This window comes from Apteryx mantelli, unplaced genomic scaffold, assembly GCF_036417845.1.
Source record: "Apteryx mantelli isolate bAptMan1 unplaced genomic scaffold, bAptMan1.hap1 HAP1_SCAFFOLD_122, whole genome shotgun sequence".
Classification (NCBI taxonomy): domain Eukaryota; kingdom Metazoa; phylum Chordata; class Aves; order Apterygiformes; family Apterygidae; genus Apteryx; species Apteryx mantelli.
This window is the reverse complement of record NW_027118478.1, coordinates 78,106-90,989: the sequence shown is the minus strand read 5'-3', so window position 1 is coordinate 90,989 and position 12,884 is coordinate 78,106. Positions and strand designations below refer to the sequence as shown.

The following is a 12,884-nucleotide window of genomic DNA, read 5'->3' as shown; positions in this document are numbered from 1 at the left end:
GTCCCCTTGCATGTCCCCGTGCCCCCTTGGGAGCTGCTCTGTCCCCTCGTGTGCCCCCCGTGTCCCCTCGTGCACCCCGGTGTCCTCTTGCGTGCCCTGTGTCCCCTCATGTCCCCCGTGTCCCCCCATGTCCCCTCGTGAGCTCCCCTGTCCCCTCCTGTGCCCCTGTGTCACCTTGAGTGCTCCCCTGTCCCCTCCTGTGCCCCGTGTCCCCTCATGTCCCCCGTGTCCCCTCATGTGCCCTCATGTCCCCTCGGGAGCTCCCCTGTCCCCTCATGTCCCCTCCTGTGCCCCGTGTCCCCTTGCGAGCTCCCCTGTCCTCTCACGTCCCCTTGTGTGCCCCCATGTCCCCCTCGTGTGACCCTGTGTCCTCTCGTGTGCCCCCATGTCCCTTCGAGTGCTCCCCATCCCCTCCTGTGCCCCCCATGTCCCCTCTTGTGTCCCTTCTTGTGCCCCCCAGGTCCCCTTTTGAGCTCCTCTGTCCCCTTATGTCCCCTTGTGAGCTCCCGTCTCCCCTTGGGTGTCCCCTGTCCCCACACGGCATCTCTGGTCCCCTCAGGAGCCCCCATGTCACCTCGGGAGCCCCCCTGTCCCCCTTGCAAGCTCCCCTGTGCCTTCTTGTCCCCTGGTGCACCTCTTCCCTGCCTTTCCACCCCGATGCCCTTCTCCTTGCTCTGCGGGCAGGATCTGATGGGATTCCCTATGGATGGGACCTCCATGGACCAGATCTCCATGGCCCAGGCTCCCCGAGAAGAGGATCACCGTGGTCGGCATCCCCGTTGGTGGGACCTGCATGGCCCAGGATTGCCGTGTCCTAGCCCTTCGTGCACGGGATCTCCGTGGATAGAATCCTGCCGGATGAGATCTTTGTGGACCAGACCTCCACGGGATGGGATCCTGGTAGACAGGATCTCAGTGGCTGTGATCTTGGCAGACCAGATCTCCACGGGTGAGCTGTCCGTGGACGGGATCCTGGTGGATTAGGTCTCCACGGACCGGATTTCCATGGGATGGACTCCTCATGGATGAGTCCTCCACGAGCCAGGCCTCCAGGGATGGGCTCCCCGTGGCCTCAACCTCTTTGGCAAGGATCTCCTGGACTAGATCTCCAAGAACCCACCAGGAAAGGTGCCACGAGGCACAGGGACCTCCGGGAGCCCTGGCTTCACCGGCCGGTTTGGAACTAAACCCAGCCGGAGGCTCCTTCCGCCACCAACGGAGAGCAAGATCAGCATCTCCAGCAAGTGATTCATCCCGCCCGGCCTCGCCTTCCGTCAGGGCTCCCTCCTGGGCCTCTCCGCCCTTAATTGCTCCTCGTCCGGGCTGTTAATTGTCTCGAACCGCCTCGGCTCCTCTCCCGGCCCTGCCAAAGGGGCCATTTCGGAAGCAGCCGGGTGCATCCGCGCTGCCCCCGAGGCTCTCGCACCCGTTTCGTGCCTGGGGTCCCACCAACACCGAGGAAGGCCGGACTGGGACAGCACGAGAAGACCCCCCTCAATCCCCAAAATCCAACTTTTGGGAGGAGAAAGCGTCTGTTTCCCTCTCCGAGCTTTTGCTCGCTGGGAAATCTCAGCCGTGGGACGTGCCGGAGACTCAAACGCAGCTTTCCCAGCTCCGTCACGGAAGGTGGGGGGAGAAAATGTCCCGGCACGCTCCCAGCACCGGATTCCCCGGGATGGGGCACCTCCAGCCAGACGCCTGGGTCCCCAAGGGCAGCGAGACCATCTCCTGGCGTGGAGACGTTGCGGATTGGCTGGCACCCGCGGGAGCGACGGAGAGCAAGGAAAAAGGGGAGCTGAAGCACCTCCGTGTCCGGGACCATTTTTCCAGCTTCCCGAAAAAAAAAAAGAAGGGGGGGATGAGGTTGGAGGAGGGGAGGGGGAACTGGTTCCCAGGACCGGGTCCTCCCCCCACCTTCCCGGTGTCCCCTTGACTCACCGGAGCCGACTTGCAGGGCTCAGCCGGGTTGGCAACGGGACGTGGCCTCGCCCATCGCTCGCCCACGTCCTCGGCGTTACTCATCCCGGGAGCTGCTACCGCCCCGGCTGCGGAGCGAAGGCGGCGTGTAGGTCCCTCGGGCCGTCTGGTTTGGCGCTGTCCTCCGGAGCATCCCAATGGACAGGATCCCGGCACACCGTCACGGCGGTCCCCCTCCTCCTTGGAGAGGGACATCAGGGGGAGATCCCCATGCCGGAGGTGGCTGGGGTGTCCCAGGACGCGTCCGTCAGCGAGCAGGCGCACATGCGTCCATGCCCATCCGCGTCCTCCCGCCCTGTGCACGTGCAAAACCTGTATCCCTGCACACGTGCACGTGCAAAGCACCCATTCCCGCACACGTGCACATGCAAAACCCCCATCCCTGCACATGTGCACGTGCAAAACCCGTATCCCTGCACACGTGCACATGCAAAGCACCGATCCCCGCACACGTGCATGTGCAAAACCCCCATCCCTGCACACATGCACGTGCAAAACCCGTATCCCCGCACACGTGCACATGCAAAGCACCCATTCCTGCACATATGCATGTGCAAAACCGCTGTTCCTGCACACGTGCACGTGCAAAACCCCCATCCCTGCACATGTCCACGTGCAAAAACACTGTTCTTGCACAAGTACCTGTGCAAAACTGCTGTCTCTGCACACGTGCACATGCAAAACCGCTGTTTCTGCACATGTGCATGTGCAAAATGCCCCTCCTTGCACATGTGCACGTGCAAAACCACTGTCCCCGCACACGTGCACATGCAAAGCACCCATCCCTGCACATGTGCACGTGCAAAAACACTGTTCTTGCACAAGGGCACGTGCAAAACCGCTGTCCCTGCACAACTGCACATGCAAAACCGCTGTTTCTGCACATGTGCATGTGCAAAATGCCCCTCCTTGCACACACGCATGTGCAAAACCCCCATCCCCGCACACGTGCACATGCAAAGCACCCATCCCTGCACATGTGCACGTGCAAAAACACTGTTCTTGCACAAGGGCACGTGCAAAACCGCTGTCCCTGCACAACTGCACATGCAAAACCGCTGTTTCTGCACATGTGCATGTGCAAAATGCCCCTCCTTGCACACACGCATGTGCAAAACCCCCATCCCCGCACACGTGCACATGCAAAGCACCCATCCCCACACACGTGCACGTGCAAAACCCCCGTCCCTGCACACGTGCACACGTGTGTGCTGCGGGTGAGCAGAGGCGTGCACGTGTGCATGTGCATGCGTGTGCATTTTTGGCTCTACCTGTCTTATATCGTGCTCGTGTGTGTGGACAGAGGGTCACTGGTGGACGGATGGACAGGGAGACGGATGGACAGCTGGACACGTGCGTGGATGGATGGATGGATAGCTAAGACAGACAGACAGCTAGCGAGCTGGACAGACAGAGAGACAGAGAGACAGCTGTACAGATGGACAGACAGATGGCAAGGAAGACCTATGGATGGGCAGAGGGACAAACCGAGAGATGGACAGATAGACAGAGACATGAACAGATAGAAGAGCAGAGACCCGAACAGGTGGACTGGCAGATTGCAGATGGACAGATGGACAAACTGATGGAGAGATGAATGGATAGACTGACAGACGGACGTGCTGGTGGACTGATAGCAGACCAGCGAGATGGAGTGACAGACAGAGACACCGCTAGCTGGACAGGCTTACAGTCGGATGGACAGACGGATGGATGGACAGACGACCAGACAGGCAGGTGGATGGACAGACAGCTAGATAGACTTACAGTCAGATGGACTGATAGATAGACAGGCGGATGGACAGATGGGTGGACAGGCAGATAGATGATTGGCCAGCCAGACGGCTGGGCAGACTTAGAGTCAGATGGACAGATGGACTGGCAAATAGACGGATGGATGGATAGATAGGTGGACGGCCAGATGGCCAGACAGAGCTGGATGGACAGGCGGACAGGCAGATGGATAGATGGATGGACAGACGTGTTGACAAACAGATAGATGGATGGACAAAGGGATGGCCAGACAGATAGATGGATGGGTGGACAGACATCTTGGCAGACTTAGGGTGGACAGACAGCTGGATGGGCAGCTGGCCGGACAGATGGACAGACAGACAGCTAGAGAGATTTACGATCGGATGGACGGACGGCGCCAGCTAACGCCGCGCTGCGCCCGGCTGACGTCTAACGACGCCCTGGGGAAAGGTGCTCATCCAGCCCGTCCGCACCCGGCGTTCCTTCCCCGGACACCCCAGCGTTCCCACCGCCCGAGGGACCGGGGGACAACGGTCCGTCGGTTTGTCCGTCCCTCCTCGTGTCCCCCCACCGGGCCGGAGGAGAAGGCTGCTTCCCCCCAGCCGTGCGCACGGCGCGCGCGGGCTGTTTTCGGACCCGATTTCTCACCCCCACCCTCCATGTCCACGGCGGCTTTCGCAACGGGAGCAGCGGGGCGTTCCTGCGCCGGTGCCCGGAGAGCCGGCGGCGTTTCCTCTGGGACTTCAAAGAGCTAATCATCCCCGGGGCCCGGGAGACACCCACGGCCACGCTCGCCCCGGTGCCGTGCGGACCCGTCGCCCAACTGCTCTTGACTCACCCCGGAGAGACACGGCCTACTTTTTCGTCCCGGTATAAATACGCCGGGGTTCCGCGGGCTCTCGGCTTCCCGGCACACACGCACACACGCGTGGAGCCAACCCCGGCGTTCTTCACCTTCCGCGTCCTCCAGCAGGTGAGTGCATCCCCGGGTTTGGGGACCGGGGTGCCACCAGCTCTCCGATAGCCGGCTCTCCAAGGGTAGAGGTGGCCACCACGAAACCCAGGCATCTTGGGGGGTCTTCCCATCTCTCCGCTGGAGAGATCCATCCATCTCCATCCCTCCGTGGGTCAAATCTAGCCATCCCCACGCTTGTGGCTCTGTTTGGTTTGGGGGGGGACGGATGGACTTTCCATCTCCTGGCCGGGCTCAGGTGTCCCAGTTGGGGCTCCCAGTTTAGCCGAGCTCGGGAGGAGAGTGGTCCTTCCACGTTATCCTCACGCAAGTGGGTTTGGTCCCCTGGAAAGCTGCGTTCCACCAAGATGGGATGCAGAAGAGGGGCTGATGCCACCCCAAGGTCTTCAAGGATGAAGCCACCAGAGAACACCAAGGGTATCTCGGTCACTTGGCTGCTGTCCCCTAAGGGAGATCCCACGACAGCAGTGGGGGGACTGTCCTGCTGCCTACTGCTGGCCTCTCTCCTGAGGTTCCCCCCAATCCCAGGGCTAATCCACTTTGGTTTCTCCACCCCAGGAATGGCTCGTGACGGGCACAGGGCCTTCGGCTTCACCCCCATCTTCGTCCTCGTGGTGGGACTGCTCTTCACCGTCCCGCTGCCGGTGCGAGCCGGGGAGGAAGGCAACAAAGGCAACGGGGGTAAGCGGCAGCGGCGGTGGCCAGGGAAGGGGAACGGGGACGTCGCGGCTATTTTGCGGGGACCTGTCCAGGGGGTGAGGAGGGGCAGGTGCGTCGCCTCGACTCGTGGGAATCCGGCCGATGGGAAGGTTGGGGCAAGGCACCGCGATTTCAAAACCTGTTTTCGTTCCGAGTGGAGATAAAACAGCCCCCCTGGATACGGCCTCGCGCCGGAGAAATGTCCCTGGAGAAGACGCAGAGGAAAGAACGCCTGCAAGCGGTCGGAAGATATTGAGATCTCCGGGACAACTTCTTTCCCTCCTCTGCAAGATCGTAATGGGGATTTTTTTTTTAACAAATGCAAAAAGGAGAAGAAAACAACCGCACGGGGCGAAGGGAAGAAAAGAGAGACTCAAATCCCAACAGGAACGTCCCCTTCCTTTCTGCTAGCCTCCAAAATGATGCTCTTCCAAAGGGCAGCCAGCACGGCCCCATGGATGTGTCTCGGGCTGGGGAGGAAAGAGGAGGCTGCGATTTCCCACGGTGGGTTGCAAAGGCCTCAGATTTGATCTGATCTCAGGATCTCTTTGCTCAAATCTGTGTCGCCAGAGCTGAATCCGAAATGCCCAGGTCTGACGGAGAAGGAGCATGGCCGTGTCCAGAGACAGTGGCTGGATAATTTGGCCCGTGACTTTCCAAGAACTGTGGTTTTGGGGGAAGATTTATTGTGGCTTGTTTTGGGGTGGAAGCATCATCTTCTAGGCTGGAGCTCTCTGACTGCCTGCAGCCTCTGGAAATCCAGGAGGTGGATCCTACCGTAGGGCTCTACTGTTTTGTACTGCCTACGTCTCCACTGGCTGGCCTTCCCGCATGGAGACCCTCCACTGTGAGATCCCCAGGAAGCCACTGAGATGCCTACAAGGAGCTTGGTGGAGTCTAAACCCGGTGGCTGGACTCCAAAGGCCCAAGGGCGGCCCTTGAGATGACGAGGGATGCCTGCCCGATGAGCGTTTGCGCTGGGACGGTTCCCACCCTCCAACTTTGGCAGCGCTGCCGGGACCGGATAGTGGCGAATTCCAGGTGGCCTGAAACTCGGGCGTCTCCCAGTGCCACCTATCACAGGCTGTAATCCCCACCAGCACAAACCAGTCTCACAGGTAAATTCCAATGTCCCAACATCCAGTGGAAAGCTATTGCAGATACCACGGACCGTGCACGTGCTCGGATTCACTAGAGCAACCAACGCTCGGAGGTGGCAACTGCAACCTCTGCCCAAAATATCCAAGACGCCTGGGATCCGACCGGGATGCCCCAGACTGCAGCATGGAGGACTCAGCCCCAGCTTCCGTGAGGGCACCTTGGAGAACAGGGACTTGATAGCTCCAGTTCGGCAGAGGCAAAAGTCGAACTACGGCACGTTTTTGGGGGGTGGGAGGGAGCTTTTTTTCCTTAAAAAAAACCCAAAAAACAAAAAACCCACTTTTTTTTCTGAAGTAATTATCCTCCTTTTTTTTGCAAATCTTGTCTCCTCCCACTTGGACACGGCTCAGCCTCAGGGTCTGCTCCAGCTGCCTTGGCAGAGGTGCTATTTGAGGCTCCCAAAAGACCTGAAACATCCTTGCCCGCCTAGAGCTGTAGGTGGAGACTGGGAGCGACGCCAGGAGCACCTTGAAAGGCGTGGAGATCCGTTTCGTGGCCACCCGAGCGGAGCCTTGAGCAGCCCCGACCTCGAGACAGTCCCGCCGGAAACCTCTTTAACCGTAGACATCCGGACACGGGGAAGGGCACCTTGTCTTGTAGATGTCCGGCTTGGGATGGGGTGGGATTGCCTCTTGGAACGGACCCTCCGCTCCCTCTGAGGACCATCAGGACACCCAAGGTTGGCCAACTCCAACGGACACCCACCTGTGGCAGCTAGCTAAAGCGAGGGGACATGCCTCCAGAGACCCAAAACGTTGGAAGACCTGCACCAGAAGTGGGGGCTCTACAGAGACCCTTTTTCTGTGCTCTGACCAGACGAAGACCCCCAAATCCGAGCTGATGGATATCTCTTTCTTCCTGACCAGCTTCATGGGACCGAGACGTCTCCGTTCCAGAGAGATGTAAGGACTCACGTTCCCGAGCGAGCTCCTCTTATCATTCCTCCCTACGTCAGGTCTTCTCTTGTTTGCGTTGATGCAACCGTCTCCCACCCTGGCCCTTAACTACTAGGCCTGAGCCCAGAACGTGAGCCAACCAGAAGGTAGGAGTCCTTCCGAGCTGGTCGTACAGGCTTTCTGACCGACCAAGGAAGAAGAAATCAGCTCTTTTAGGGGTGCGTCACCTCGGTCTCGGAGTCCAATCTTGGGCTGGGAGGAATCCTAGAGCTGGAACGGATGCCCCTCCCGGAGACGCATGGTGAAACCGGCAGAGATAAGTGGCCCCTGGTGACATCCTGACGCGCAACGATTTCCAAGACGTCTCATTAAGCGCAGCCTGGCATGACAGACCGCCCCCCCCCCCGAGGGGGTGTCCTCTCACAGGAGCTCCCACCCCAGCTCTCTGCCTGGGAAGGGCGGTCGGGGCAGGGAGTTGTGGCTCCCCACCACCACCGTCAAGTGGCACCAGGAGAAAACGTACCTTTGGAAGCTGGTCCGATTTTGGCTGCAAACGGTTGGATTTCAGTTGCCGGTTCCTGGTCCCAAAATTGTCTCTTTCTCCTGCCAGAAAGAAGTCCCGTGGGACCCGAATAGGCTGATTGGTGGCTCAATAAATCCATAAAAACAGACGCTTTTAACGTGATTTTGACTGTTCCGATGGATTTTAAAGGCTAAAGAGGGAGATATTCCCTTTTTCTGTTACATCTCACCAGGCGTGTTTTGCGGGTTCCGTTTTGCAATGTTTTCTCTTCTTTTCAACCCGAAATAGCAGGTTGCTTTGAAAGGAGAATTGCCCCCACCACAGCACAGCTCACGCTCCGTGCAGCCCTCCCACGGTGACGTTTGACGCTCTGTGTTACAGCGCAGGATGAAGACGAGTCCCGCATCATTGGCGGGAGGCCTTGCTCCATCAACCAGAGACCTTTCCAAGTCGCCCTCACCAAGAGGGGCCAAATCCTGTGCGGAGGAAGCTTGATAGCTTCCCAGTGGGTCCTGACAGCTGCCCACTGCAAGCAGCCAAGCAGGTAAGCTGGCGTCACGTCCACGTGCCCCATGGCTACAAGCCAACGTCTCGTTACACAGCACCCCACAATGACCAAGGGAGCAAGGTGGGTCCCAGGAGTTGGTGCCTCCGGGTGTTCATGCCCAGAGGACGGCACCTCCAAATGCTGGCATCCGGAGGTAGGTGCCCCAGATGTTGGTATCTCCAGAGCTTGATGCCTCCAGATGTGGACACCTCTGGATTCTGGTAGCCAGGCATTGGTAATCCTGAGTCTGGTACCTCCAGATATGGCTGTGTCCAGATGCAGGCACCTCCAGATGCCTGGTACCCCAGAGGTTGGCCCCTCCACGGACAGATTTCTTGGGCTTCCCTTTCCAACAAGGCTCTGCGAGAGCAAGCAGGATGTTTTGGAAGGGAAATAATGAAGAAAAACCAAAGGGAAAGTTGTCAGGAAGAAGTCGGGCTCGGGGCAAAATTGCTGGGATGTCGTGGGTGGGAGTCCTGGAGTCAGGAGGATGAAGGTGAGGTCAAGGAGTTGAAGTCAAGGCACCTTGCGGAGATGGGAGATGGCCCCAGGGTATCTGAGTTAGCAAAGAGCTCTTGGAGGAGAACTGGCTCGTGACTCCCCTGGCGGCTGCCTTTTCTCCTGGCCTCCTCCCTGTGGGAAACGGGATAAAGTGGTCCCAGGGCCACATCACCTTAACTCTGCCCCCTGAATGGTTCCCCACGGAGAAGCTGCGCTGGACAACCCTTGGTCATGCCTGCGATGGACAACCCTTGGTGCCAGGGGGTTGCGCGTCTCCTCCGGAGGGACTGGCACTGATCTCTCGGCCTTCTTCCCCGGGGCAGGGACATCAGGGTGTTAATCGGGACAGACACGCTACGGGACGGCACGGGGCAAGTGAGGACCATTTCACAGTTCATCGTCCACCCGGCCTACAACCGCCGCAAGAACGACAACGACTTCATGCTCCTGAGGCTGAACAAGCCCGTTCAGTTCAGCAACAACATCAAGAAGATCAGATTAGCCACGAGATGTCCCATGGATGGGATGAGGTGCAGCGTCTCCGGCTGGGGCACGACCAAGTCCCCTGGAGGTACTGGCTCATGACGGACACCTCGGTGGAAGAGATGGGGTAGGGGGAGGCAATTTGGCAGGGCAAAGGGGTTTCCGAGGAGGTCGTGGTTTCTCCTGGCCTTCTCAGCTGGGGAAACGGGATAAAATAGCACCTTAACTCTGCCCAGTGAGCAGTTCCCTGCGGAGAGCGTCTTCCAGTTGGGTTTTCCTTTAGGCCTGGGGTTGGGTTTCCTTCCTGTTGGACAACCCATCTCCAAAGGAGTCATCTCCACTGTCCGCTCCCCAAGGAACCTCCCCCAGAAGCATCATGAGGTCTGCTCAGGCCTCAGCATTAGGCCTAGGTGAGCGGCCCCCCCACCGTCTTCTCACCATCTGTCCCTGTTCTCCTTGCTCTGCAGCAAAGCTGCCCAAAAATTTGCAGTGTGCCGGCATCATGGCCTTCGGGAGGCAGAAGTGCACCAGGGCGTACGGGAGCTCCACCATCACCCCCAACATGTTTTGCGCCGGCGTCCCGCAGGGGGGCGTCGATTCCTGCCAGGTAAGGAGGGTTGAGGTCCCTTCAGCTGCCTCCCAGGCTGCTCCCGGAGGGAGGAGGGTCCTGGTGTGGCTTTGAGCTCACACGCAAGGCGAAGACATGGCACGTGGACCGGCCCGTGCAAGGTTTGGGTTCCTCCACCATTATCTCCAACCCAAGCCAAAAAAACCAGGGATGGGCCATGGCACGTGGACCGGCCCGTGCAAGGTTTGGGTTCCCCATTGCTATCTCACGGCCAAGCCGTGGAGCTGGAGATGGGCCACGGCACGTGGACTGGCCCGTGGAAGGGTTAGGTTCCCCACAGCTACAGCATACTTGAGCCACGGAGCTGGACCTGGGCCACGGCACGCGGACGGGCCCATCCAAGGTTCAACTTCCTCCACCATTATCTCCAACTCAAGCCATAAAACCAAGGATGGGGCCGTGGCACATGGACAGGGCCCGTGCGAGGCTCCAGCTTCCTCCACCCCTATCTCCAACCCCGGCCGTAAAAACCAGGCACGGTCCGTGCCACGTGGCCGGATCCCTACAAAGGTTTGGGTTCCCCCCCACGACTCCAACGTGCCTGAGGCGCGGAGCTGGAGCTGGGCCACGGCCCAGGAGGCCACGCGAGGCCGCCAACGTCTTCCGCCGCTGGCTCCCACGCGAGCCGTAAAAAAAACCCTTCTCCCCGCAGGGCGATTCCGGGGGCCCGTTGGTGTGCGGCGGGGTGCTGCAAGGCGTCGTCTCGTGGGGCATGGCCGTGTGCGGGCGCGAGGGGCAGCCCGGCGTCTACTCCAACGTGTGCCGGGCCGTGCCCTGGATCAACAAGTACATCGGGAGGCAGTGAGACCGCGGACGCGGAAGCGTGGCCGGCTCCATCCCGCCGCCCCCCCCCCCTCCTTGCTCTTGCCGGCTTCTCCCAGCGCAGCGGCTCCCCACGAGGGACGGTGGGGTGGTTTTTTGGCCCCCAATTTAGGTGCTGGGGGTGGGAAAAGTGGGGGAAAAAAAAAACAATACCCAGATGCTTTCGGGAAGCTGCGCGATTCTGTTGGAAGAATAAAGGAATAGAGTGAAAATGGGGATCTGGAGTGATGGAGGGATTTTGGGGGGGACCTTGGGGGTGGCCGGGACCCCCCTTGCTTGGGGCAGGGTTGGTTGGGGACCTCCCGTGTCCTCCAGGGCCGATCCCGCTCCTCCGGGGCAGGATTCGCCCCTTTTCCACAGGTTTTTGGGGAAGCGGGAAGCTGAGATTGCTTCCGGTGGGCAGGGGGAACGGGGGCAGGTGGCACTGGGATCGCCAGGAACTGGGCATACTGGGAGCACTGGGAAGCGGGGGTGGGTGGGAGGTGTGGGAATACGGCGATGGGGGGAGTCCAGATTTGGGGGGGGGGGGCCATTACTATTAATAGAACCGTCACTGACGGGCCGATTATTAACGACACGTTAATTGGGATCCCGACACGCTGCGAGAACCTCGCCATCATGACGAGGACGATCGTTAATTAGCAGCCCAGGATGGATTTCCGCTATTAGCCGGAATATTAACGAGCAGGAAAAAAAACCCTCTCGATTCGAGAATGGACGTCGGATCGGTTCCTCCGCCAAGAGCCGCGCTGGGGGAGGAAGGGCTAATTAATGAGAGCGGCTAATGAGGGTAATTAATCCTCGGCTGCATCCCTGCTCCCTGCGCACCTCCCGTCTCCGGGAACTTTCTTCTCCCTGACTCTCGAGGCAACTTCACTGGTTGCTGGAGATGGTGGTGGTGGGGGGGGGGGAACAGCTCCACCCTAATTAATCGCCCAATTAATTAATGAATTAATGATGCCGGTCGCGGAGTGGAGGCAGCGCCACGCTAATTGGAAGCCCGGTGGAAAGGCAAAGTCACCGGGGAGGGCGGGTTGACGGCAGCTCAGCTGCTCTCCAGGGACATGGGGACATGGGGACCTTGTGCAAGGTCCCCCCCTTCCGTGGGCGTCCAGAAAGGGACAGGGATTTCGAGGAGGCGTCTTCGTTAATCCCAATTAACCCTCTAATTAGCACCGAGCGGACGGTGTGGGTTCTAATTTGGAGGGGGGGGGGGGATTCACCCGGCACAAGCCCGCTGCCACCGTACCTGAGATTTGGGGGTTGGGGACAGTCCCCGGATGTCCCCCAGATGCTTCCTGCATGGTGGTGGGATCTGAAGTCCCTCAGGTCTGGAAGGGGACATCAACCCCCTCGGAGACGGTGTCCTTTGGGCTCCTGGGGAGGGGGGGACAAGGACACCTTGGGGACACCCGAGCTGCTGTTGGCCACGTGGTGCCAGCGTGTCCACAGGTGCCCGTCCCTGTTGGTGGCATCTCTCTGACCTCCATGCCAGGGACGGGTGTCCATGCCCGTTGGTGGCATCCTGCCTCCACGCCAGGGTCAGATGGCCGTTCCCATGAATGTCATCTGACACCCATGGTGGGGACAGGTGTCCATCCCCCTTGGTGGCATCCTGCCTCCATTGCCAGGGACGGGCACTCGTCCCCCTTTGGTGGCATCTCCGCGCCAGGGATGGGCACCCGACCCTGTTGGTGGCACCCATGCCGGGGACAGGCACTTGTCCCCATAGGTGGCATCTCTCCAACCTCCTCACCAGGGCCTCTTGGTGGCACCCACACCGGGGACAGACACTCGTCCCCATCAACCTCTACCCCGGGGCCAGTCACCCGTCCCCATGGGTGGCACCTGCCCTCGGTGCCAGAACCGGGCGCCCGTCCCCATAGGTGGCATCCACGCCACCGTCCCCACCGCCCGCC

The 12,884-nt window shown here is 59.8% G+C and overlaps 1 protein-coding gene across 1 annotated transcript; it reads left to right on the top strand.

Moving 5' to 3' along the window:
* The first annotated feature begins 657 nt into the window (after nt 1–657).
* LOC136995523 (kallikrein-14-like) lies at nt 658–10,948 on the top strand. The gene is made up of 6 exons (XM_067316784.1): nt 658–949; nt 5,264–5,386; nt 8,366–8,528; nt 9,356–9,603; nt 9,983–10,122; nt 10,796–10,948. The coding sequence occupies exons 1-6, from the start codon at nt 658–660 to the stop codon at nt 10,946–10,948; spliced, it is 1,119 nt and encodes a 372-aa protein (XP_067172885.1).
* Nucleotides 10,949–12,884: the final 1,936 nt, after the last annotated feature.

Excerpts from the sequence above, each read along its gene's own strand:
- LOC136995523 (XM_067316784.1), top strand. The coding sequence starts at position 658 with ATGCCCTTCTCCTTGCTCTGCGGGCAGGATCTGATGGGATTCCCTATG. Across the intron at positions 950-5,263 it reads GGCAGACCAGATCTCCACGG|GAATGGCTCGTGACGGGCAC; the intron begins GTGAGCTGTCCG and ends TCTCCACCCCAG. Across the intron at positions 8,529-9,355 it reads CACTGCAAGCAGCCAAGCAG|GGACATCAGGGTGTTAATCG; the intron begins GTAAGCTGGCGT and ends TCCCCGGGGCAG.